Source organism: Quercus lobata, chromosome 9 (genome assembly GCF_001633185.2).
Source record: "Quercus lobata isolate SW786 chromosome 9, ValleyOak3.0 Primary Assembly, whole genome shotgun sequence".
NCBI classification, from domain to species: domain Eukaryota; kingdom Viridiplantae; phylum Streptophyta; class Magnoliopsida; order Fagales; family Fagaceae; genus Quercus; species Quercus lobata.
Window position 1 is genome coordinate 12,139,936 of NC_044912.1, and position 26,472 is coordinate 12,166,407.

The window sequence follows — 26,472 nt, forward strand, 5'->3', positions numbered from 1 at the left end:
TATATTTAAAAATTGACACATATTATCATCTCAATAGATCTAGTACTATGGATACTGAACTTAAGAATGACCAACTATTCTTTAGGATTAGAAGCAAGTTACTAAGACAGTTTATGTGCGCGTGGGTCTACTAAAATCTGAACTGTATGTGTAATCTGTATGCCTGTAGTCTGCACATTGACACTTTATAGGGTATACCACTGTGAAGTCTATACAAGGTACAGACAGTAAACACAAACACATACACTCAAAAGACCAGTCTCACGTGCTTACTCGTTAAAACCCACGTCATAAATTCCATGTAGTAATAAGTAAACCACGAAACATAAAACTAAAACTAAAAAAAAGCTCTTTCTTTCTCTCTCTCCCTCTTAAGAAAGCAAAAGAAAAGCTTACCTCATTCTCTCTGCTTCCCAATGCTGCAAACACAGCCATAAAACGAAGTGAAAAATTAAACAAAGCTCTTTCAATTTGATTTCATTCATTACCCCTCACGTTCTTTCTCTTTCTCTCTCTCTCTGTTAACCCCACTATAAAACCCATCAAAACCCTAAACAAACCAGACCCATCTCTCTAATCTCTCCCTCTCTCTCTCTCTCTCTCTGTCTTACAACCATGGATGCTCTGAACTTCCTCAAGTTCTGGAGGCCCACCACCATCAACCCCTTAACAACTAATGGAGCTCCAAATCCTCTAGTTAAAAAAGGGGATGAATTTGAAGAAGAGGAAGAAGAAGACTCTTTCTTCGACTTGGAGCTCCTTGTTTCTGATATAGACATAAAGAAAAACAAAACCAACGCCGACCCAGAAACCAACACTGACAAAGAAAACAAAACCAGGCTTGATTCCAACCAAAACAATCTTTCCAAAAAAGCAGTCCTCAATTTCTCAGACCCAACCCTTTCTCTGTCTCCTACTGATTCTATATCAAGAAGAAAAATTCTCCCAATTGAGCCCAACTCCAAGCCTCAGTCCCCCATTTCTTTGCTAAAATCAGCTCCAAGCTTCCAAGTCCTCAAGTTCAAGAAGCCAAGGTCAAAGTCAATGGCAGCACTACTAGAAACAGAGAGAAGAGAGTCCAAAACCATTTCCATGGACACCCACCAAAAACAGCTGAGAAAGCAAGAAAGCAAAGCTGCCACTTTGAAATTCAAAGTTGAAGAAGAAGACCCAAACAACTCACTACTCACCAGAGCATATAGTTCGAGAAAAAACGAAAGCAAACTACAAAGCCACCAAGCTTCAGAGGACTCGAAAACAGAGCGATTCTCAAAGGATTTGATGCAAAAATACTTGAACCTAATTAAGCCATTATACGACAAGGTCTCAAAAAGGTACAGCGATAAGATTAAGCTCTCTGATGAGTTATCGGTTGGTTCACCGGCTTCGTCTCCGGCGACAATGGCGATGCCAAAGAAGGAAAAGCAGGGGAATATTCCGGCGGGGATCAGAGTGGTTTGTAAGCACTTGGGTAAGAGCAAATCTTCATCGGCTATTGGAGCAGTACCAGTTGTCAATAGGAGAGATGATTCGTTGTTGCAACAGCATGATGGAATTCAAAGCGCCATTCTTCATTGCAAGAGATCCTTCAATGGTTCCAGAGGTATAGGATATTAGGATTTTATGTATAAAAGTGGTTCTAAAATAAAGATTCAAATTTATTTTTTTGAAGTTTGAAACTTTGAATGTGTTTTGGTGGATTCTAACCAGTTTATTCTAAATTTGGTTTCAGAATCTTCTTCCTTGTCGCGTTCTATTACTTTGCATGAAAAAGCAAGCACTTCATATTCGAGAGGTATAATTCACTATGTTCCAAAATTTTGAGTTTGCTCAGTTATGTACTTATGTATTAAGCATTACTTTTCTCTAATGTTTGGAATCTAATTTCAGATTCTTCTCAATTGTGGAGATCTGCAAGCGATCCTTCTGACGAGAAATTAATCAGAAATTGCATTGAGGAAGGGATTTGAGAGAGGAAAATGTTTTTCCATGAAACTGAAAGCTAGGAGGAATCTGAACAGGGGACTCGTTTTTTCCTCTGTTTTTGTGTTTTGTTGTAAAAAAGAAAGAAGCAATAGCAGTGGATAGGGTAGAAGTTTTGTTGTTTAGGTGATAGCTATGATGACCAGTGGGTGCACTCACTTGGCGTTGTCTGTGACTGTAAAGAAATGGGTCATTATGAACAGATTGAAAGAATAGAGATTTGGGATCTTCTTTGTGTGTCTGAGTGTGTGTTGGTTGTTTTGGACCCTCCATTCAAGAATTATGTCACCTCTTTTGATTTGTGAGATAGCTGTTCAAATCAAAGATATAATCATTTCTCTGCATTTGAAGATTGGAAATGACTGACAGTTACTATTGCTTCTGTTTTTCTGTTTATTTCATTGATTATTTGGAGGCAAGGTTCTGCAAGCATTATGTCACCAATTTTAATATCATCTTACCAATACCAATTCGGATTTTACATTTTTACCTTGAATATATATATATTTTTAATGAAAAACACCAAATTTCTGATTGGCTATAAAATTGCAGGATGTCTCAATGTTATGTCATCTTGGCAAAGCTCTTGCTTTCAAAAAGGACTTTTGAATGCTAAGAAAAGCTCCTCTCTTTCTTTTATTTTTTTTAAAAAATTATATTATATTTTTTCTGTGCTCTTGACATGATTTGATTTTAATTAATAGAAACAGAAATATATGCTTTGCTAACATAAACATTGTTGTCAGGCACATCTACTCCTTTTTGGACCAAACTTAAGCAGGATGAATTTGCCACCATTATTATTATATGCTGCCCAATTGATAGCCCCCCATTAAACTAGTTTTGCATTACTAGATAGTAGAAACTCTAATATTGGAAACTCCCAAACAACATAAACCTTTTTTTTTTTTTTTTTTGAAAATTACAACACCAACAATTATATTAGATTGAGATGAACATTTGCAATTTTGCATATGAAATCTGGCTGAAGCAACTAAATTATTATTATTATAAGTTTATAACCATTTCTACTAAATTTTTATGGAAGAGAACTAAGAATTAAGCAAGCACAAAGGTGAAAGATCCACACTGCCATCCGCGGCTGAAAATTAAAACTTCCACACATCAGATTGAGACAGTTGAAAATTTGAACTTCAAATTTTAAAGTTGAAAAGAGGGTAAGACAAAGACTGTTTGTTTGAAGTCATAAATGAAATGAGGACGAAGGCTCCGGCTCTTTGGCGCTGCAAACATAACCAATTTTCCAAATGAACCATTATAATAAATGACATGAAGTGCCAATATGTACAAAATATTGTGGCCCATATCCCATTGCTGACTTTTTGGCCAAAAAATCTCATGGACCTTCACATTCCACCTTAGTCAACATGGTCCCCATCCCCCCAATCAGAAGGTACTCTCAAATTTACTAGTCACAACACTTAAGTAACCATAAAGACAGTTTTTACGCAACAAATTTGACAAAAAATTCAATATTTGTTAACGTGGTAGGTTATTAGTGATAAGTAAAAATGTAATGTTAGTAATAGATTCAATTGAAATTTAGTACAAACTTACCGACTTAATTGTTTGTCAAAAATGTCTTTTTTTTTATTTACCTATTATATTATTATCTCCTAAAAACATTTATCTTTTCCTCTATCGATACTTTCACCGACAACCTTCTCTTTTATCACTCATCTCCAATTCATCACAATTATATAACCACTAATTAAAAATGACAAAATGTCTCTACCCCACGCCCTGCCCTACCCCACCTTGGCATGAACTTATTCTCACATTGCACAAATTTTTCGGGCCCTAAAAGCGGCAATGGATGGGGACATGACATCCACAATTCATCTTATTTTTATCCCTTGTACTTAGGTATTTCTTGAAAGAGAAGATTACTTTATAAATCACTATACCATGTACTTATGTTGAGTATTTTTGTCATCAAAACCGAAGATACGAACACAAAATTTGAGTGGTATTTCAAATACCTATATAAAGCCTAAATTATATTATCTTTGTTTCCTTAAAATATATATTTTGTTAAACATATTGATAAAAAAAATCTTAATAAATCTAGACTAAATAACAAAATAGGGGACATTTTAAATTTTCAGAGATGAAAAAAAAATATTTTTAAATGTTAGTGGCAAAAATTGAACATATTGTATACTATATTTTAAGGACAAAAATAATATTTTTATCAAATATTTATTTCCAATTAATTTATCCAAACATATTTTCCACTAGAGAGAGATTGGGAAAAAAAATTAAAAGTGAAAAGAGAAATCAAGATCAGTAAATAATAAGAAATGAAGATTAAAAAAAAAGATTAAGAATGTATATTGGTTGAAATATAGAATAATGTTTTTTTTTTTTGTTTTAATTTGATAATTATTAATTACAACAATAGAAGAGGGAATTAGAATCGTAATTATCTACGTAAAGGAGAACAAGTAATACTATTAAGTTACAAGACTATTTTTAAAATATAATTTTTTTCAAACATATGACGTTTGCTCTATAATAATTGTTCTTTAACATTGATTTTTAGTGTAGACGGATAATAAAACCCCATACCATTGCTTTACGAGCTGAGATAACTTGTACAACTTAAAAGCATCAATGTTGTTCGTACTAAATATTTTAAACCATAGTTTATGTGTGCAATTATCAGTTTAAAGAAGTGATTAGACAAATATAACACTTATTAGTATGTAATTATTAGAACGAATATTCTATTCGTATAATGAAATTTCGTAACTCGTAAGATAAAAAGAAGTGTGCCTATAAATTCAGGAATGGACTCAAAAAAAGATGGTTCATTGTACCAATTTTTATTATAAAAACCCGTCGAAGATGTTGAGGTTTACGAGTGTTTTCAGAAAATTTAGGTAAGGGGGATGCGATGCACCAACAGACACAACACAAACAAAGACCCGACACCATATTTTCGTCCAAGGAATATAGATTTTCTCTGTTTCCTCCACTGATTATGTGTCTCATTCTGTTGAGAGTGGCATCTGCATCAAGGCACTGTGTATGTTTGTAGTACCATGTGAGCCCATTTTCCAATATTTTGCCTTCCTTGTTAAGAGAAAAATTAACAAACTCAGGAAACATTATGGTCCAACGAGGTTCCCATATGGTAACCCCTGGACAATTGGAACTAGCCTTTCATGGCTCTTGTTCATTGGATCTGTCTTTGCTAATGGGGTCTTTTCATTTGTAAATGTACTCCACCAGTCTTATATTGTGAGTCCTCATTAGAATATCCATAGATTTCTAAGAGATTTTTTTTCCCGGTTTTGAGGAGGAAAAGATTTTGTTAGAAGGAAAACTATAACATGCCAAAAATCACGTCATGTTTAAATGTTAACATGTACACGATAACTTTTTTATCGCCATGTACTTCTTGGTGGTCTCATGTGTAAGTATTATAATCTTATAAACATGTTGGTGGTATTTCTATGTGGATGGAGGGTGTTCTACTATATCTTTTTAATATTCTTTTTTGCCGATTATGACTAATTTTTTCAACGAAAGTTAGAGATATTTTTTCCCGCTTTTGAGGAGGAAAAGATTTTGTTAGAAGGAAAACTATAACATGCCAAAAATCACGTCATGTTTAAATGTTAACATGTGCACGATAACTTTTTTATCGCCATGTATTTCTTGGTGGTCTCATGTGTAAGTATTATAATCTTATAAACATGTTAGTGGTATTTCTACGTGGATGGAGGGTGTTCTACTATATCTTTTTAATGTTCTTTTTGTCGATTATGATTAATTTTTTCAACGAAAGTTAGAGATATTTCTTTTTAATAAAAAAAATTGCTGTAAAATTGAGTGTGGGCCTGGTTAAAATTATGGTAAGGATGGTAGCCAAAAAAAGAAAAAGAAAAAGAAAAAGCTATTTTAATCAATAAGTTTCTAACCCATACCCAATTTGATGACCCGTTTGGCAGGTCTCGGAGTTTTGTTGAATGAAGAAAACTACAATAACATGGACAACTTGAGAACGGAACGGGCTTCGTTGGATTTCATTAGGCGAGAATGGAGAATCGATTTTTGTTGAAAAAAATAAAAATAAAAATAAAAGCGGGCCTGACAAATTCAAAAAGGGGTCCATGGGCCTGACATGCCGAATTGAAAGATGTCTCCAAAATAGGTCCATGTCAAATTCAAAAATTAAGAATTAAAATTGGAACTAAACCCTCCACCCAAAATAATAAAAACTTGTATTATTATTAGTTGTTTATTACAAAAGAATGTTTCTCTATGTATACATAGAAAGAATGGAATATAAGAAGACAAAGGAATTATCTATGTTTACCAAAAAAAAAAAAAAAGGAATTATCTAGAACTTGCCTAAGTGTCTTCAAGTACAAATACTCCTACAAACATCTCATACTTGTCTTTAAATGTGTTTCTCAAAAAAAAAAAAAAAAAAAAAAATCTTTAAATGTCTGACAATATTATTTGACACATACTTACTCAGATGTTAATTTTGCGTTTTGACTAGTTTTATTTTATTTTCTTTTTGTGTTAAGAAATAGACAAAATTACACTTGTACCAAATAAATTAAAGTTTTTAAAAACTATAAATAAGCAACTAAGTTAATTAAGTTATCAACAAAAACTGAACCAAATACACACTTAACAATTAACACTTTTTGTGCCTAGCCTAGAGCTTGGCAGCTCAACTGACACCTTCTTATATTTTAAACAGATACATTCAAATCCTCTCATTACCATTGTAACTATCAAATTATATATATATCTTATGCTACTTGACTATTCAAATATTCAATAACTACTTAGGTGATTTATATGATTTTAGATGCCCACATGAGGTATGTATTTCTTGTGTCTTGTGTTTGTGCAGAAGAATTTATAGTGTTGTATACACGTACAAGTGAAAGTCTCGTGTGAATGAGAAATTAAAAAAAAAAAAAAAAAGAAAAAAAGAAGAAGAGAAATTAATATAATATAAATCTGCTCCAACCCATAAATTTAATCTTTTGGAAAAATTACATTTTAAAAACTATTTCCCTAACTTTTTCCGTAATTGATCTAAATTTAAAGTAAATTTTCCACCTAAGGTGTGATATTGAAATAAAATATCATAAGGATGTGGGGGCGATCAACACCTTGGTCTAAATTAATGGTGCATACAAATTACAAGGTCAAAGAATCAGGGTTGGAATAAAGAGGTTGAAATACAGAGGGGTACCTAATTTGAAGACTTTTCAGCTAACCATTTAGATGGAGCAATCCTAATTAAGGATATATAAATTTTATTTTATGTATAAAATTTGTAATAACATTAGTATTTTTCTTAATAATAAAATTCTTAGTACCTTTAGCTTTTTTTGTAACTCTTTTTTTTTTCCACAATGTTTTTCACAAATCGAAATTCGAGCAATATCACTTTTATATAGATAGTATATTACTGATACCATTTTTATTAACACTAATTGTAGACTTGTGCAATGCGCGAAAAAATTTGATAATTTGTTTTTTTATTAAGTGAAAAATGACAATAGTATACAAGAATTATAAGTGTTAATCCTAAACAATTCTTAAAATGATATAATTAATATCTAGCAAAATATAGTTGATACTCTATATTAGATTTTTTAAAAAAAAATTAAGCTATTTATATTCGTTATTTAAAAGTATTTTGAATCTTGTAAAAAAATTTTCTCTAGAAAACATAATACATTTTACATTCAATTATTATATAAGGCAAGAGATATTTTGAAAACAATATAATGTGTGGTTGAAATTTGTTTTTCCGTACAAATGGTTAATCATCTATACGTCTTGAATGACCTAAAGAGGAAGCATATATAATCATATAAATAAATCCATCACTTATATTAGGGAAAAAAAAATCCAATACTTTATGTGGGGCCCAATAATTTAAGGGCCAGGCTCAGTTGCTCTTGGAAAATCCGAAGGCCCAAGCCGAGGAGAGCTGTGGCCTAAGCTCTACAATATAGAGCACAAAACAGTTTTGGGAGGCAGCCGAGGACAGTTCAGTCCTCGGCAGATCCAGAATCCCACCGGAATAAAGGGGTAAAACTGGTATAGGAACGAATTTGTAAGGAGATCCAAAATATCTTGGGGGAAGTTATCCTTACTACCCTTCCAGATAAGACTCTGCACCTGACAGAGCCGTACTCTGCAGCCTTATCAACCATCCCCAACAATTCTGGGATTAGACTGATGGGACAAATATCAGTCTTGTAAAGATTGACCCTACATGTGGACGAAGGACAGTTAACGCAGACGAGTATAAAAGAAGAAAGTAAGTAAATCGAAAGGGGATCCATCCCATCTCAAAAAGAAAGAGAAACTACATGGGTGAGAACACTTCAACAACACCGGAGATCACAGAAAAAACCCATCGTCGGGTAACCGGGGTAAGACCTTAATGGTCCTCGGATCAAGTCCGAGGAGACCCATCCCATGGGATGCGACGCCGTAGGGCTTAAATGTTCAAGCCCAAATCCTTTTTCTACACGAATCCCTCCAAAACCAGGACCGGGCACCGCCCCGTGACCAACGGCTAGCTTTTCAAGCTCACTCTCTACAAATTATATTGTGAGGGGTCTTTCATGCGCGAGCCCAACATCCTTATTGGGCCGCCAAAGAATTGTGTCCTTACACTTTAAAAATATAAAAGAAAAATGTATTTGAATTATTAAGAACCTAACAATATCACGGTGAGTATGTGACATAGTTGTCAATAAAGCGGCTCCTTTTTCTATACAAATCTCTCCTACCAAACCATCACCATTGAATGAACCAAAATACTATATTGATGTAGCTTGACAAGAGCGTGACAACAATAAGCGTTACACTTCAATATCTTGATATTATATAGATGTCATTCCTAGTTATTGTGAAAAAAGCATTCTTTATTGATATTGTTTTTATTTGAAACGTGAATATCTCTTTTAAAAATATTAAGAGGTGTCAGTTAAGTTGCAAAGTTTTGACTTTTTTATGTAACTTAGTTATATAGAAATTTTCTTTTCTTTTTTAAAGTGAGATTCTTCTTTCTTTTGTTGCTGAGTAACTTAGTGATACAGTTTACACCGTTGCTGATTTTCACTTTCCCTCCACCAGGCCCAATCATGTTGTTTTCTGTTATCACTGCAAATAAAAAAATCGAGAATATTTTCATCAGGATGGTTTTCCGTATAGGTAGCAAGAAGCTACGCATGAATCTATGCTCGCAGTTCATGACAAAGTGACTCTTGATACGTAAGTGTTTAGTAATTCAATTGGTTTACACATTATTATATCATTAATAGAGACATTTAGGGTTCATATCCATAAATTATCAAATTATTTATATATATATATATAAAAAAAGTGCTGCTTAAATATTGAGTAATTAATGGAGCTGTAAATTGAAAAATATTTTTATTTTTCATGATAAAAGATGAAAATTTTCGGATTAGCGTGTAATGAAATTTGAGGGTTGAGGCATTAATTAAGCTGATATATGGATGATTGAGACTTGATTATAAGTAAAATTTCAACATGAGTACCGTAATACAAAGAGTAGCCATATGAGGGACGAACTACGTACACTAGTCAACAAAAGTTGTCCCTTGGTAGTAATTGGCTTACAAATTACAATATAAAAAGAAAGGAAATAAACCAAAAAGAAAAAAGAAAAAGAAGAACATATATATCTTTAAAAATTAAACTTAGGCACATAACCAAAGAGTATCACTTGCATTGCACATTCTGGATTTTTTTCATTCCAAGATTAACTTCCAAAGTGCAATCCATTAGAGCAGATTTCTTCTTCTTGATAACCTTCATCAGGTGTATTTTTCCATCCAGCTTTGAGTTGCTAGTCAGTGGCAAAATACCCCCACCCAGATCACTTGTTAACTTAGAATTGGTAGGCAAATCGCTTGAACTCAGGGTCACTAAACGATCAACCTTTTTGGTTGATCGAGCCCTGGCTCGTGCCTCGCCAAGTTGGGCCTCACCAACAATCATACCGTCATAGGAAAATGTAACACTGCCATGTTCATATTTAAAGTGACCAAAATTGGTGTTCTTTATTGTGAATTGAGTATCCATTACCAAGTCGAATGAAGCATTTGTGAAATTAAAAGTACTAACAAATGAGGCATCACGTACCCGGAACTTAGGACTTTTGAAACGCATCACAAATAGTGCAAAGACCACTATAATTATGGTTTGGAACACAGCAAAAGCAACAATATATGCTACGCACTTCATGCGCTTCTTTTTACGTAGCTCTGCGGATCCATTGTCTGATTCCTCATCACTTCGGGCATGGCCATTGGTTGGTACTAGCGGATAGGGTGATTGCTCCTTCTCTGCCATTTTTTTTATGTTCTTCACAAAGGTGTTGACACTCTTTTCAGTTCTAGTTTCTCAAATGGGTTTGATGGTGAAAATTGTGGGGGGTGAGATGAAGAATATATAGATATAGGATATGATATAAGGTACAAGTTGTGAGAAGAATAAAAAAAAAAAAAAAAAAATCGTATCATTTGACTGTGTCAAACAAGGCCGATTAATGTTTCTACTCTTTCTTTTTCTTATACCAAAACGTGTCGCGTCCGGCGGCTTTAAATTTTGACTTCATGGGCTTGTTTTAATTGTGGAAAATGATATTTGATATATTTTCAAAGATATTTATGAACGCTGATAGTGAATTAGTACAGAACGTTCTATGCGGATGGGGTAGAAAGAAAATCTTAGTCAATACAGAAATTGACAGCCCTGTTGGCAATTGCATATATTGCCTTCTACTTTATTTTGACCAAAACCTATTTCAAAAGGTAAATTACACAACCATTTAAGAAAAAAAGAAGAAAAGTTGGGTGTATTCCCACCCCAACCACTAAATATATTCTATACAAAACGAATTATTTTGTACATGTTTTTGCTTGGAGTTGTTATTCACTCATTCTTAGAATAATCATTTATGGGTAAAAGAGTATAAGAAAGAAGAGGGGTGTTTATTTCACACATGCTATTACATACAAAGTACACACTCAAGCATTAGTAATTATCCTAAGAAGAATACGCTAGTAGCCCTAATAGAAATATATATATATATATATATATATTATATCTTTTAGATATTGGGTTAATGGAGTAATATAGTAACGTCAATAATTGGGATAATGATGCGGGATGCGGAAGCGTCAAGAAACAGAATAGGTCAACTTCTAGAAAACAAGAAACAAAACATATTTACTTTTGAAAATAATTTCGAATCTACGAGAATTCCTTGAATCCATAAGAAAAAAGGGTCTTGGAATCCACTAGAGAAACAGTTAATAGACAAAAGTCTTAATTTTTATTAATATCAATAATTGTTAAAAAAAAACCGTGTACAGACTTAGGGCCTATTTAAGGGTTCTGTAGAACTTGACAAACAATAAAATATATTCTAAAATAACTCTTGATTGATACCTAACCATAACATGAACCAAATTTGACCTTAAAAACATTAAAAGCACCTAAAAACAAGGAAATAGGGTCCGTTTGGTAATGTTGTTTTAGTAATGTTGTTTGTATTTTTTGAAAATACGCATGGATAAAAAAATATGTAAAAATATACATAATATTATTTAAATACTGAAAACTGTTGTTTAAACAATGGTAACAAACATACCCTTAAATTACCTAAACCTAAAATAACATTTTTTTACATAAAAATATCAAAATTAAATAATTACAAAAATTAAATTGTAAATTCTGTCTTACATTACATCAGGTAACATCTCTAGCCGTGTATACATTTTTAACCCAAATTTGAGAGTAAAAGTTACCATTGTCATTTTGTCTACCTTTGTTTTTAAATATACTTTTCAACTATCTCTCTCATTTCGCTATCTTATTTATATATTATCTCTTTCTTTCCTGCCTAAAGAATCTCTTGTTCATTCTTTCAAACACACTTTTTCATTCATTCTTTATTTTTTAAGCCAGAGATTTTTTTTTGGTTGCTAATGAATAGTGACTTTCCAAACAAAGAGACTCATGAGCGAAAAATTAATATTCTTTATTTTAAGATTTTACTCTCTAAAATATAAAAAAAATTTGACTTTAATTAAACCGTTAGAGATGCTCTAAATATCACCAGCCAAAGTAGAGGATTATGAACGGATTTCGTACCATCGTACAATATATGGCATTTTAAATATTAGGTTTTTAGGTTGGATTGATTAAATATTACGTATATCTTTGTGCTTGTATCAGAAACGCGGTTAAATGCTTCTGGAAATGCTACTATTAAGTCTTTTTTTTTTTTTTTTTAGGAGGAAAAGACCATGAAAGTCTCAGGACGCATAACTAGTAATATTGATGACATTTATGGCGTGTTAGTTATGAGAAACTTCCTAATTGAGCAAAGTCAAAATAAGGATCTTGCCCACTTTTGGTGATTTTTTAACTAGACATTTTTTTTTTTTTTTTGTTTTAATGAAAAACTATCATGTTCAGATGCAGATTTATATAAATTACATTTTACCTTTCTTTAACAATGTCATCAATTTTTTTATGAGTAATATTATAGTCACACACTTTTTTATAACATTTTTAGAAATTATTAAGATAGCAAATTCTTATTAGTTCGTATATTCGCATTACTTTTTACTTATCAATAACCACTCATCATAATAGTCATTTGTAAAAATTTTGTAGTTTTAATATTTTTCACCTTTTAAAGGCCATAAAAATTAATAAATTAAATTTAAAACAAAATATGAAAGTCCAAAAAAATTAGCCCAACAACAAAAATTACTAATAATCAATCTAAAAAAAATTAAGTAGAATTAATCTATTTTACTCAAAACAAACAACTTGGCCATTTAAAAAGTTTTAAACAAAAATTCTTAGTGATAAATTAGTAGAATCAAAGGCCGGAGCTGCCGCACACAGCTAGCAGTAAACCTGCTCCCCTAATTCCAAGTTTTGGCTTCATCCTTGGTCATGTTATCTACTAAGTACTAACTAAACATTTGATAGAGATTAAAACTCACTGCCGCATCATTCCATCTCAAGGAGAAACTAACTACATGTTCAGTTGAAAAAATACATAATGTAAGTCAAACCCTAAAATAAAGTATATAAGAGCATTCTTATCAAAAAGGGCAAATGCTATAAATGCTAAAATTTAACATACAGAATGTTATAAATACTAAAAAGCATACTCCATCAATACTCTCAAATCTTATTTATTTTGCAATTCAGCTACAGTGGATTGCTATGTCTAGCTGCCCACTATAGCAAGATTGTAAAAAAAAAAATAAATAAATAAAAAATTGTTTAATGGTAGTTATTTGAAAACATAAAAAGAAATAATAAAGAAAGAATAAAAAAAGAATATTAAATGAAGTGGTAAAATAATAGAAGTTTTGATATTTAGTAGATTGTAAAGTAGTATGTTAAAATGGATAAAGTAGGATTTTGAAATGGTAAATACTAAAATACTTAGCATTCTTGATAAGAAGCTTTAATTTGAGTAATTCCATTGCTAAATCTTATTGGTATTGATCCTTGAAGCCAAAGTAAGAAAGAAAAAAATTATTTAACCCAAAAAATAAAAAGGGCACGGTTATATTGTTATTATCACTTTGGTAGGTATAGCCTATACCTACCAAAGTGATAATAACACTATAACTAGCCTTGTTGGACTGACCCGGGAGGTAAATTTCCCAGTGGCCCCGCTATCCATAACTTAGACAAATTTCCTCTTCGGGTTTGACCATGGAATGTGAAACAGGACATTTAGACTTCTTTTTTTTTGACTAAAAGATATTTTAGACTTTATATATATCTGAGCTTAAAATTTTAAGGTCATAATTTCACTTAGAAATATGTCTCTCTTTTTGTTCTTTTTTAATATGAGAAATATGTCTTTTGTTTTGTTGACAAATGGTCATTGTTGTGAATATTTTATATGTAAACCCCAAGAATTTAGTTGAGAATATTTTTTTCTTCTATGATCTTTGTTCAGATATAATGAAGATCACACACGGCCTAATGGTCTAATAATGTTCACATCATATTAAAAGAAGAAGAAGACTTTTTTAGGAGGGAATTTAGTAATTTTGACATCGTTTTATTTTGTTCAAAATTCAATGTTTTATTTTTTATCCGATAAGTGATGTTTTTATCTATATATTCCTTTGCTTTTTCCTACAAATTTTTATGTAATCATTTTAGCCACGTTGAATAAAAAGAGAAAACCCATAATTTCTTCCTTATTCAAAAGTTATGACTTTCAATTAGTTGGCTATTCAGAAAATTCTATTTTCCTTTGAACTTGAATAAAAAATGTGAACTTCAGCGAAAGTAACTTGAAAGTTCAATTGGTGTGTAAAACACTAATAAATGTTTAGACCCCCAATTTCAAATATAACCACCACAAACTTATACTCAAACAATAAATGTGTGGAATAACAAGTACAAGCAAAAACTCAAACAAATAAACAACTCTACATCATAATTAATCACAATACAACAACAATTAAAAGGCAAGAGTAAGGGTTAGAAAGATGCAAATACAAAGATAACACCGGCACATGTTATCGAAGAGGAAACCGAAGAACTCGGTGAAAAACCTCTCCACCGCCCTCCAAACGGTGAAAGGATCCACTAAAGAATAAAGTTGAAATACACGAATAGCAATAGACCTTCCAAGCCTAATCTACCCAATGCACCTAAGCCCTTCAAGCTTCTTACTTCAATAAGGTTAAGCCTAACTATGTCTTCTTTAGATTTCCGGATCCCACAATAAGTCCATTGCATCAACCAAGTGAATTGGTTATCTCCGAATTGCTTCCCAAGCACCAAAATACTTCCTCATTGATTTGGATATGGTGAGATAAGGATTTGGCAAATGAACATTTTAAGGATATATCAATGGAGAGGGTGAGAGTAGAGGAATTTGGAGAATCAAAAGTCTAAGATTGAGGATGATTCAATCTTGGTTTTCTTTAGGGTTCTCTCTCAAAATTCTCTCTGGAATCTCTCTACATTTCATGGGTATAAGGGTATTTATAGTAGGGTACGTGAGAAATGTGAAAAGTCAATTTTTTGCAAAACAGGGCATTCTAGGGACTTAGTCTCTCAAGTGGGATGAGTCGTGAGTTAACTGCCAAGCCAGAAGTTAATTTTTGTCCTGTAGTGCCCCAACTATCATGACCCTTCAGCTTCCTGCATGCTTTACACATGTAGCATTTTGGCGAGTTGCCTGTTGCAAGTCACTTGCGAGATCCAGTCGCGTGAAACCTCTTGAATGCTCACACACTTGAATTTCTTCACACTCTCTCACAACCTTTGCATAATTCCCACCTAAAAATAGGATATCTAATTGCTGAATTACAGTCAAATTTGGTACGGAATAAAGCCAACACATGATTGAATAAATTCAACCTTACATAAGCAAACTGAAATATTTGTTTGAACAATGATATTATGATATATGCCTTTGAATATGAAAACCCATGATTATGATAATTTGACACATAAACTAATTTCTTTTGGAGCTAACCACCAACCTACATGGGCATAGTTACAGAAATATAGTGATAAAATTCATAAACATAATTCAGTATATGAAATATATATATACACACACACACTACGGACAAAACAACTTTAGAAATAGTCACCTAGAAGCTTGAGGAACTAGTCAAGAAGGAACCAACCACCCCTTCAGCGAGCATTGATCCCCACTGTCTTAGACATCCATACAGCCTCTAGTTCTAGCAGAACCTCCTCAGAAAATGAAAAGGAGATAGAACAACTAGAAGACTAGTTTCAAGGTTTAGAGGTGAAAAGACTTCACCACCCAACCCAAATCCAACTTAACTAAGAATTGGTATCCTAGACCAACACCCCCTGACCTCCAATTCGAGGAAAGGAATGTTAGCAACCAATTCTCTATATCCTCTAGTAAACTCTATGAATGGAACATAGATGGTCTATCAGAATAGGAGATCCTAAATAAGATCCAACATATGACTATGGTGGCCAATAACTACCTAAATGAGAGCCTTCCCCACACAGAAGTCATAGAGCTCATAACTTTAGGATTTACAGGCAAACTTCTGCAATGGTGGAACAACTGCCTAACAGAAAGATTTGGGAAGATATCAAGAATGCAGTCCAAAAAGATGAGGAAGGAACCCCTATCTTTGACAAATGCATAGGAAGAGAAATTCCTGATGGAGTTAATACCTTGATCTATACGATCATGAAACACTTCGTAGGAAAACCTAGCAACATCACATCCAGGATTTACAACCAACTGAGTAATCTTAGGTGTCAAACCCTTGGTGACTATAGGTGGTATAAAGATGTCTTTACTACCAGAGTCATGCATAGAAGCAATTGTAACTCTTCATTTTGGAAGGAGAAATTTATCAATGGTTTACCTGGGCTCTTTGGCAAAAAGGTCAAAGAAACCCTTAGCACTCCCTTAGGTGTCATAGATTATGATAACCTAACCTATGGAGACATATCCAGCACAATAAGAAGTGAATGAATGAAAATGTACAGAGATATGAAAATCCAAAGCCAAGCTAGCAAGAGCAAAGCTAAGCACGAAGTAGGAAAATTCTGTATGCAATATGACTTACCCTTCATAGCCCCTTCCAAGAGAAAATCTAGAGAAAAGGATCACTCTGAAAAATTCTCCAGGAAGAAAGCAACCTCCAAGTACTATAGGAATAAGAAGTATGGTCACTTCAAAGGCAATGATTTCTATAAGAAAGGAAAGAATTACCACAAAGATAGTGGCAAAAGAAAGGACTCCACACATAAAGCATCCAACAAAGGTCAATGTTTTAAGTGTGGTAAAAAATGTCATTTCAGAAACGAGTGTAGATCTAAGGCTAAATCCCTTATCAACACCTTAGTCAATGACCAAATTGGTAAAGAGGAGATCCTCAAACTCCTTGAACTTGACCACACTGAAAGTGAGTCATCCAGTAGTTCCAGCGGCAATGAGATCTACCAACTAAACCAATCATCCTCAGAACCCTTTAGAGCCTCCTCAAGTACATCCAGTGGGCCAGATGCCCCTGTGGCATGCAAAGATAGTTGTTGTAGGAACAAAACTATCAGTGTTCTCAGCAAGCAAGAAGAGCTTATCCTAGATCTCATAGAACAGATTGAAGACCCTATTATCAAAGCTCAGAAGCTTAGTAAATTCCATGAAACCTTAGTTAGGGAAACCAGTAAATCCGAGCCAAGGATTCAAGATCCCAAAATAGACCTAGAAAAGATCTACAATAGGTTTACCAAATCCAAGAAGGAAGTTACAGTTAACAACCTTCAGCATGAAATCAAGGAAACCAAGTCAGAGGTTAGAATCCTTAAGCAAGAGCTAACCATTCTTAGGGTGGATCACAATTTCCTTGATCAAAGGATAAAGCATCTAGAAAACACTTCTCATCAAGGCAATGAGAAAGGTCCCTCATTTCAGAACCCTTCTGATGATGAAGATGATTCTGTTAACCCTACAGTTGATATGAAATTAGGACAAGGAGGGTAAGTTACAGGCAAATGGGGTATGATTACAGAAGTAAAAGCCAACTGAGGCATTACAAGGGTAGACTAAAGAAAGGGTTGCCATCTGATTACAAGTATTGGGTTGTAAAAGTGAGACTATACTGAGTTTGTGAGTTTTCTTCAATTAGGACTCCAATTGGACCTGCTGAAGACTGGAACTTGAGCCTCTCTTTTACAACCCAATACTTGTAATCAGATGGCAACCCTTTCTTTAGTTTAGACTTGTAATGCCTCAGTCGGCTTTTACTTCTGTAATCATATGGCCCTAATTGGCCTCCCCCTTTGCTTGTAACTTACCCCCCATTGGTATCAGAGCCAAGTTGGCCAGTAATAGTTGTAAGTTACATTTTCTTTTCAATTAAAAGTTGGCAGGTTATACTGCCATATTTTCAGAATCAACATATCATTAATTTCAATCAATTAATTATGTTGAATTCCCCCATTCCCCATATTTTGTTTTACATCTTTTTAATGATAACTCTTCCATTTCCATTCATCTATTTCTTTGTTTGTTATTATTTCATCATCTTCTTCTATCTCTACAGTTGGTGAACTGTTACTCTTATTCTTTTTGTTCATTATCTACGCCCTTAGTTTTTGTTAACTAGTTATTTCCCAGTTATCTGCTTTTTCTAGTTTCTGTTTTTAGCCCTACAATTTGTTACAAATGCATACTATTGTGACCCATAAGACCAGATTAGTGCAAGTTTGACCTTGTAAGTCTTGGATATCCTTGGAAGTAGCCGTTTAGCTGGAGATAGGCGTTTTAGGCAAAATAGGATTAGCAATTAGTCATGTAATGCACGAGAAGGCAAGATGTCATGGAAAGTATCCCTGTTAGAGGTCTAAGATTAAATCCAGTAGCTTGAAGATAAAGGTAATTAGGTTTTAATTGTTTAACCTCAGCTTTTTATCCAGATCAATGAATAGTTTGTTTAGAAGTAACTTTTCTACCAGTCAGAGATCATCCCTCCTAGAGATTCCACAAGAAGCTGGAATTCTCAATTCCGAGTCTTATGAGTTATTAGATGTAGATCTAAAATTAGGAGATTGGAATATCCCTAATATTGGACCAGTTCATTTAGATTGTTTCCCCAACTTCACAATTAGCCTTCATGACCTGCATATCATGAAAGCTCTCACCCTTAATATCAAGACCCAGGGAACCTTCATGGTATAGGGAACTCACCAGATAGCCTTGATATACAGAGTTTATTATAAGTGCATTAGGAAAAACTTAAATGTCCAAGCACTTGACAAGGGAAAGATGGGAGAAACCACTCTCATTCAAACCATCGACCCTAGATCCAAGATTCAGGTACCCAGAACCCTGAAGTGGTCTGAGGTCACATTCCCTCCAGATTGGACTCTAGAGAATGAAAACTATCATCTCCAAATCCTAACCCAGCCTAGAATCCAGACTTAGACTTTGTCCAACAGTTAGCTGATGGAACCGTAAGACTAAGCTTTGACTAGTCTAGGTTTAGAACACCTTTAGACTATGATGAGTCTAGGATTAGATCTCTAATAGATCTTCACCAGCCCAATAGACAGTCCCCTATCCTTCTTCGGGATAGATCTGCATCCTAGTGTAGCTCGTCTAGACCTCTTGTGCCATTCCCAAAGTCTAGAAGAGATTTCGGTCTAGAACTCCAAGGAGTCAAGACTGGATCCCAGGTTAGCACCCCTTGCTATACAGCCAAACAAGACTCATTTGTCAATGAGTATGACAACCATAGTCAATCCATTCCATCCCCATCCCATACTAATATGGAACAACCATTCTAACCTGAACCCCCAACTAACCACGAGCTCATGATTATAAAAAAAGACTTCACCCCTGACTTAATAGCCTTAGGGAAGGAATTTGATTCTAAAAGAAACAAAGTTAAAAGAGAAGCATACAGAGCCAACCACACTAAGGAACAAAAGGTTGAGGTGTTAGAAAAATGGTAAGAATTCATGAAAGAGATATCCAGCAATGTTCCTTTCTTTGAATATTTTGAGAATCATTTTGAGTGGCACAAAAAGACTTATGATCTCACCAAAACCAACTAGACCAAGAAAAACAATGAGGTTATTTGATCTAGACACCTTCCTCTAGAAGCCATAACCTTTAAGCACAAAGGAGAAGATGTAATTGCTACCCCCTTTAAGTTTCCTTTCAGAGAAGAAAAACTTATCAAAAAGGTGATAGAACAGAACAACCATACTAACTAGTACCTAGATGTTATAGGAAAGTAGCTCGTCAAGGTGGAGGAAAGGATAGAAAACAAGGTTATCCTCCAGTCAGGAAACCAAGCCAAGCCTATCCCAAACCTTAAAGAAACCCTTAGTCAAGCTACTTGTAACAAGGCAAACCAGCCTCAGGACTAAAGACAAAACAACTTTAGAAATAGTCATCTAGAAGCTTGAGGAACTAGTCAAAAAGGAACCAACCACCCTTTAGCGAGCATTGATCCTCGACTTGCTGTCTTAGACATTCGTACAGCCTCTAGTAGTTCTAGCAGAACCTCCTCAGAAAATGAAAAGGAGATAGAACAACGAGAAGACTAGTTTCAAGGTTTAGAGGTGAAAAGACTTCACCATCCAACCCAAACCAGCTTAACCAAGAATTGGTATCCCAAACCAAGACCCCTTGACCTCCAGTTTGAGGAAAGGAATGTTAGCAACCAATTCTCTGTATCCTCTGGTAAACTCTATGAATGGAACATAGATGGTCTATCAAAACAGGAGATCCTAAATAAAATCCAGCATATGACTATGGTGGCCAATAACTACCTAAATGAAAGTCATCCCTACACAGAAGTCATAGAGCTCATAACTTTAGGATTCACAAGAAAACTTCTGCAATGGTGAAACAACTGCCTAACAGAAGGATTTAGGGAAGATATTAAGAATGCAATCCAAAAAGATGAGGAAGGAACCCCCATCTTTGATGAACGCATAGGAAGAGGAATTCCTAATGGAGTTAACACCTTGATCTATACGATCATGAAACACTTCGTAGGAAAACCTAACAACATTACATGTAGGATTTATGACCAGTTGAGTAATCTTAGATGTCGAACCCTTGGTGACTACAGGTTGTATGAAAATGTCTTTACTACCAGAGTCATGCACAGAAGCAATTGTAACTCTCCATTTTGGAATGAGAAGTTTATCAATGGTTTACCTAGACTCTTTGGCGTAAAGGTCAAAGAAACCCTTAGCACTCCCTTAGATGTCATAGATTATGATAACCTAACCTATGGAGACATATCCAACACAATAAGAAGTGAAGGAATGAAAATGTGCAGAGATATGAAAATCCAAAGCCAAGCCAGCAAGAGCAAAGCTAAGTACGAAGTAGGAAACTTCTGTACACAATATGGCTTACCCTCCATAGCCCCTTCTAAGAGAAAATCTAGAGAAAATGATCATCTCGAAAATTCTCCAGGAAGAAAGCAACCTCCAACATAGAGATTAAATCTTGCATTCATCATAAATGTATTTGCTTCAAAACATTTCTTGTTTTCAATAAAGGATATCATTCAAACAACCATTTAATGAAACACTATTGGCAGGACAAGGAGCATATGTCTAATAAAACTACCACAGTAAGTGGAAAATGACTTCTTCAGCAGAGAAGAGGAACAAGGAAAAAGCACTTGCACAGGGCTATTCTCAAGACAAAAGACCTCTAGTAGGACAGTCTTTTGTAATGCATGAAGGTGCATCCTCTAGGAGAAATCCAAGAGGATCAATATCCCTTCAGGAATTTGTCCCCGCAGATGTGACATTTTCCAGTGGTGACATGGTTACTGTTTTATAGGAAGTTTTATCTAGAACCTTACAGTTCAATGATGGAGCATATGAAAACTTACCAAACTCCATTAAATTTATCCTTGACAACCTCCAAGCAGCCTTTACCATAAAACACCACACACTCTTCCGGAAAACCCTTAAAGCATTAGAACTTCATCTTGTTAACCTTGAAGCAAAAAATGAAGCTCTCACAAGTCAACTCTTTGGCAAAGGGGATATCCATTCAATGGATAAAAGGACTATTATAAGCACTGATTATGCTACACTAAGTCTTAAGACCTAGGCCAATCTAAGAAGTGCTATAGCCAACTTGCCTACTGAAATACAAACTAGTATTTTAGGAAGCAAGGCAATGTTTGAATCTTTTGACCAATGGTTCGAACATTTCAAAATAGTGGTCACCATTACAGCCCCAGATCCAGCTAACTCAGATGATACAGATGACATCTTTGTTCAGGCTAGAAGGGAAGAATACTTTGGGAGTAGTCTTAAAGTATAAGAAAAGGAGCATCTGTTTCTCGGACTTCTAATTAATTATGAAGATGGATCGGATGACACAGATAGAGATCCTAGCTGGCTCTCCCAAATGTTTGAATATGGCTTTATCAAATTAATTAAGATTACAAGCCATAACCAGATTAGCCAGCTTCCCCAAATCATTCAACAGACTATTGCATTAATTAAAAATCCTTTTGTTTCCATAAAGTGCTAGAGCACAACCCCATAGTGGGAAAGAAACAATTGGATGGTAGTCCAACCTTCCAAACATCTAGTACTCATTAATGGGTACTCTCACAAAGGCCCTTGGTATGAAGGAGACTCCTATCTATCCTACAGAGATCCTTATGCTCTCACAGATTGCTGGAGAAATTACTTCAATAATGAAATTCTCAATACAGTCTAAGACCTATGGAAAAATTATCATTTCATAGGAAACACAGGCAGAATTTCAATATTCACCACCAGGCCTTACTCCACTTCCATCCCTAATCTCCAAAGGATTGGTCACAGTGATCCCAAATAGTTCATAACAAGAAATCCAGATTATGAACCACTTTTATACTATGGATTCTGTAACCAATATGCTATGTATCATGAGCATGATTGTAACTATAATCCACCATGGGACCCCAATGATGGATATCCATCTGATGCTTATGATACTGACTAAACATTCAGAGTCAAGCGGTGGGATTGCCTTAAGATTGATCAGGTCATCAGTTAGCTCCATAAGGACTTCCCTCCTTCAGTTTAGAAAGCCATTGCTCAAAAATCAAGGTCTCAATCTAGCCTAGACTTCGTCTAGGTCGCTGGAAAATCTAGCAAGAAATTAAAAGATCCTGCAATGCAATTGCTTATTCAATCAGAAAAGCTAGAGTTAGAAAAAAGGTTTCTCCTGCCTCTTGAGAAGCTTCAACCAATCACTGTCCAAATAACCCATTATTACAGGACTCTCAGGATCCTTATGATGGCTATAATTTGGATAGCGATTAAGGGTGAGTTTGGTTCAGGTTTTTGAAGTTGGGTTTTTTGAAAAAGTGGAGTTTTCAAAAAGTGCAGTATGAAAAAGTGTTTTTTTTTTTTTAAAAGCTGAGTGTTGGGTAAAAGTTGTTAAAAAGTGCTTTTTGAAAATACTGAGTGTTTAGCTAGAACTTATAAAAGTAGCGGTTTGAGTTGTAAATTACCAAAAAGGACAATGTATATATAAGAGCATTTTTAGCAGGTTAGACAAATTTTTGTACTGTTTGGACAATCAACAGTGACATTTACCTTTTGCCTACCCACTTTTTTAATATTTATTTTTTAATTAAATTTAATCTTTTTTAATCTTTATTTTTTTCTTTTTCTATTCATTCTCAACAATTATATTTTTCAATAAAAAGTGTTACATCCACAATATTTTTTGCAATACTTTCACAAGAATCATAACAAAATCTTATATGGAAAGTTGTTACTAGTTCTAATTTGAATCCACCATTGAAATTATATTTTTACTCACCAACATTAGCTAATTACTTAAAATTTATTGTGAAAATATTGTGGTAGTATTTTTAAATTGTGATTTCTTATTCTTTGCCTTTCTTTCATCCATACATTTCCTTTCTTTTTTTCTTTTTTTTTTTTCTCTTGCATTTTGTCCACTACACACGTATACCCATAGGATTCTCTTTTTTTTTTTTCTTTACTTTCCACTTGATTCTAGAACCTCCCTCTCTCTTTCTTTCTCTAGCTCTCTCATTTTCTACTCTATTTTTTTTTTCTTTTTCTACTTGATTCCATAAATTCTCTAGCTCTCTCTGTGATACATTTCACATAATCTTGCTTGCCTTTTGGTGTCATTAGCTTCAAACATACATAGACACGCATGGAGAGAAAGGAGAAATCGCCTTTGCTCCACCACACCGCCACCGCTGCTCCTCCTCCTCATTGCGGAGTGCACGCAACCAGGGGTCATATCGGCTTCTATTTTTTTTCCTTGTTCTTGATTAGTTGTTGTTTCTGATTTTAGATTTGTCAGATCAGCTTCTATTTTTTTTTTCTTGATCATTTATTGTTGTTCTAAATTTTTTTTTTTTTTTTGTTCTTGATCTGTTGCTGTTGTTGTTTTGATTTTAGATTTGTTGTTTGAATTATATCAGTTTTATGAGAGCAAGAATTTTTTTGCTTTTATTGTTGTGGTTTGATTAATTTTAAGATTATGCTTTTGAGTTTGGATTTTGATTATGCTTGACTTTAGAGATGTTTGAGAGAAAGATGGTTTGCCCAAGATCAAAGGGTAAAGTTAGATTTTTAGTAAAATGTGAAGGGTAATTTGGTAATTGCGCAAGATCGTCCAATGGATATATGACAACGCGCACAGACTTTGCTCAAAATGGACCTTTAAGCTCCTTTTATGGCTTGCGCGTTTTCTTCACAAACCCAAAAATGCAACTTTTCCAAAAAGTTGCATTTTATACTTACCAAACGGGCTTTGGACATTTGCTTGTTTCAAAACATGCTTTTTGGGCTGGGAAAGTTGAAACAAACGGGCACTAAGTCACTCTGGATAGCACTAGTCACTATTCAGAATAGTATTTCAAGACAAGTTACCATTCTTCTACAGCACCAATCCCTGTTGATGAACAGTTCCAGCACTCAGCCGTCACAAGCGGACAAAAGAAAAGACACTATTTATGAACAGTAAAAGTTACTGTTCATGAACAGTACCCCGCGTTACTTTCCAGAGTTACTGTTTGCTTTCGGTTCCTTGATGGTGCAGGGAACTCACTAGGGTCTTGGAGAAGGGTTGAATTGTTCGATCCTAATGGCCCTTAGAGACACACGTCACATCAAGTTTGATGACAGTCTTCTAGGAACCATTCAGACCAGTCTTAGTTGTGGACCAGTCTATTTTGACTGTTTCCCCAACTTTACAATTAGCCTTCATGACTAGCATATCATGAAAGCTCTCACCCTAAATATCAAGACCCAAGGAACCCTCATGGTGCAGGGAACTCTCTAGATAGCCTTGATATACAGAGTTTATTATAAGTGCATTAGGACAAACTTAAATGTCCAAGCTCTTGACAAGGGAAAGATGGGAGAAACCACTCTCATCCAAACCACCGACCCTTGATCCAAGATTCAGGTACCCAAAACCCTGAAGTGGTCCGAGGTCACATTCCTTCCAGATTGGACTCTAGAGAATGAAAACTATCCTCTCCAGATCCAAAACCCAGCTTAGAATCCAGACTTAGACTTTGTCCAACAGTTAGCTAATGGAACCATAAGACTAAGCTTTGACCAGTTTAGGTTTAGAACACCTTTAGACTATGATGAATCTAGGTTTAGATCTCCAATAGATCTTCACCAGCCTAGCAGACAGTCCCCTATCCTTCTTCGGGATAGATTTGCATCCCTGTGTAGCTCGTCTAGACCTTTTATGCCATTCCCAAAGTCTGGCAGAGATTTAGGTCTAGAACTCCAAGGAGTCAAGACTAGATCCCAAGTTAGCACCCCTTGCTATACAGCCAAATAAGACTCAGTTGTCAATGAGGATGACAACCATAGTCGATCCACTCCATCCCCATCTCATACTAATATGGAACAACCATTCCAACTTGAACCCCCAGCTGACCACGAGCTCATGGTTATAAAGAAAGACTTCACCCCTGACCTAATAGCCTTAGGAAAGGAATTTGATTCTAAAAGAAACAGAGTCAAAAGAAAAGCATACAGAACCAACCACACTAAGGAACAAAAGGTTGAGGTGTTAGAAAAATGGCAAGAATTCATGAAAGAGATATCCAGCAATGTCCCTTTCTTTGAATATTTTGAGAACCATTTTGAGTGGCACAAAAAGTCTATATATATATATATATTTGGAATTCATTGCAAATTATATGTTACCTTTTCAAACTAATCTGAGATGGAATTTGTAGGCCTATGAGTTTTATTTTCTGAATATTTTATTATTTTACTTTGTACATGCTTAATCTAAAAAGTTGTGATTTCAATAACTTCTTGAATAGTCAAGTTCATAATCTGAGATACAATTTGTAGGCCTCTGAGTTTTAATTTCTGAATATTTTATTATTTTACTTTGTACATGCTTAATCTAAAAAGTTGTGATTTCAATAACTTCTTGAATAGTCAAGTTCGTTGTTGCTTTCTCTAGTTTAGATTTGAGGAGATGCAAGTTTGGGTTATCGTTGAGGTGGTGGATGTGAGAAGAATATTAGGGTTTTAAGACAATTTTTTTTTTTTTAATAGAGGAAACGATAGTAGACTTTATTTATACAAAATTATGTTATGCAATAGGAAAGAGAAAGATACATTCTTTTAATTAAATAATGACCTCCCCAATCTCTTTTACAACTAGCCAAAACTAGAGTAGCATGATTATATCATAAATGAAAGAAAAAAAGAAAAAAAAAATCAAAACTATCACAAATAAATTTAATGTCTTCAAGAATCCAAGTTACTGGAAAAGAATAGATCTTCTCTTCAAAGATTTCAAATGCCCATAAAAACCAGTAAAGCGCCAAACAACAATACCCTCTTGATTTACTAAGGTAACAGTGTGATGTGGAG

General features: G+C 34.3%; 2 protein-coding genes across 4 annotated transcripts; one reads left to right on the forward strand and one right to left on the reverse strand.

Annotated features, from left to right (window-relative positions):
- The first annotated feature begins 296 nt into the window (after positions 1 to 296).
- On the forward strand, positions 297 to 2,326 carry LOC115962336 (probable membrane-associated kinase regulator 5). Of its 3 annotated transcripts, none has more exons than XM_031081251.1 (3): positions 297 to 1,603; positions 1,730 to 1,795; positions 1,891 to 2,326. In XM_031081251.1, exons 1-3 carry the CDS (start codon positions 616 to 618, stop codon positions 1,968 to 1,970), a joined length of 1,134 nt encoding a protein of 377 aa, XP_030937111.1. In that variant the 5' UTR covers positions 297 to 615; the 3' UTR covers positions 1,971 to 2,326. The 3 variants fall into 3 exon arrangements, with proteins under 3 accessions (XP_030937111.1, XP_030937113.1, XP_030937112.1); XM_031081253.1 differs by having other exon boundaries at positions 1,910 to 2,326; XM_031081252.1 differs by having other exon boundaries at positions 1,733 to 1,795.
- Positions 2,327 to 9,501: 7,175 nt separating this feature from the next.
- LOC115960716 (late embryogenesis abundant protein At1g64065-like) lies at positions 9,502 to 10,465 on the reverse strand. The gene has a single exon (XM_031079695.1). The coding sequence runs from the start codon at positions 10,378 to 10,380 to the stop codon at positions 9,748 to 9,750; it is 633 nt and encodes a 210-aa protein (XP_030935555.1). The 5' UTR covers positions 10,381 to 10,465; the 3' UTR covers positions 9,502 to 9,747.
- Between the last annotated feature and the right edge of the window lie 16,007 nt (positions 10,466 to 26,472).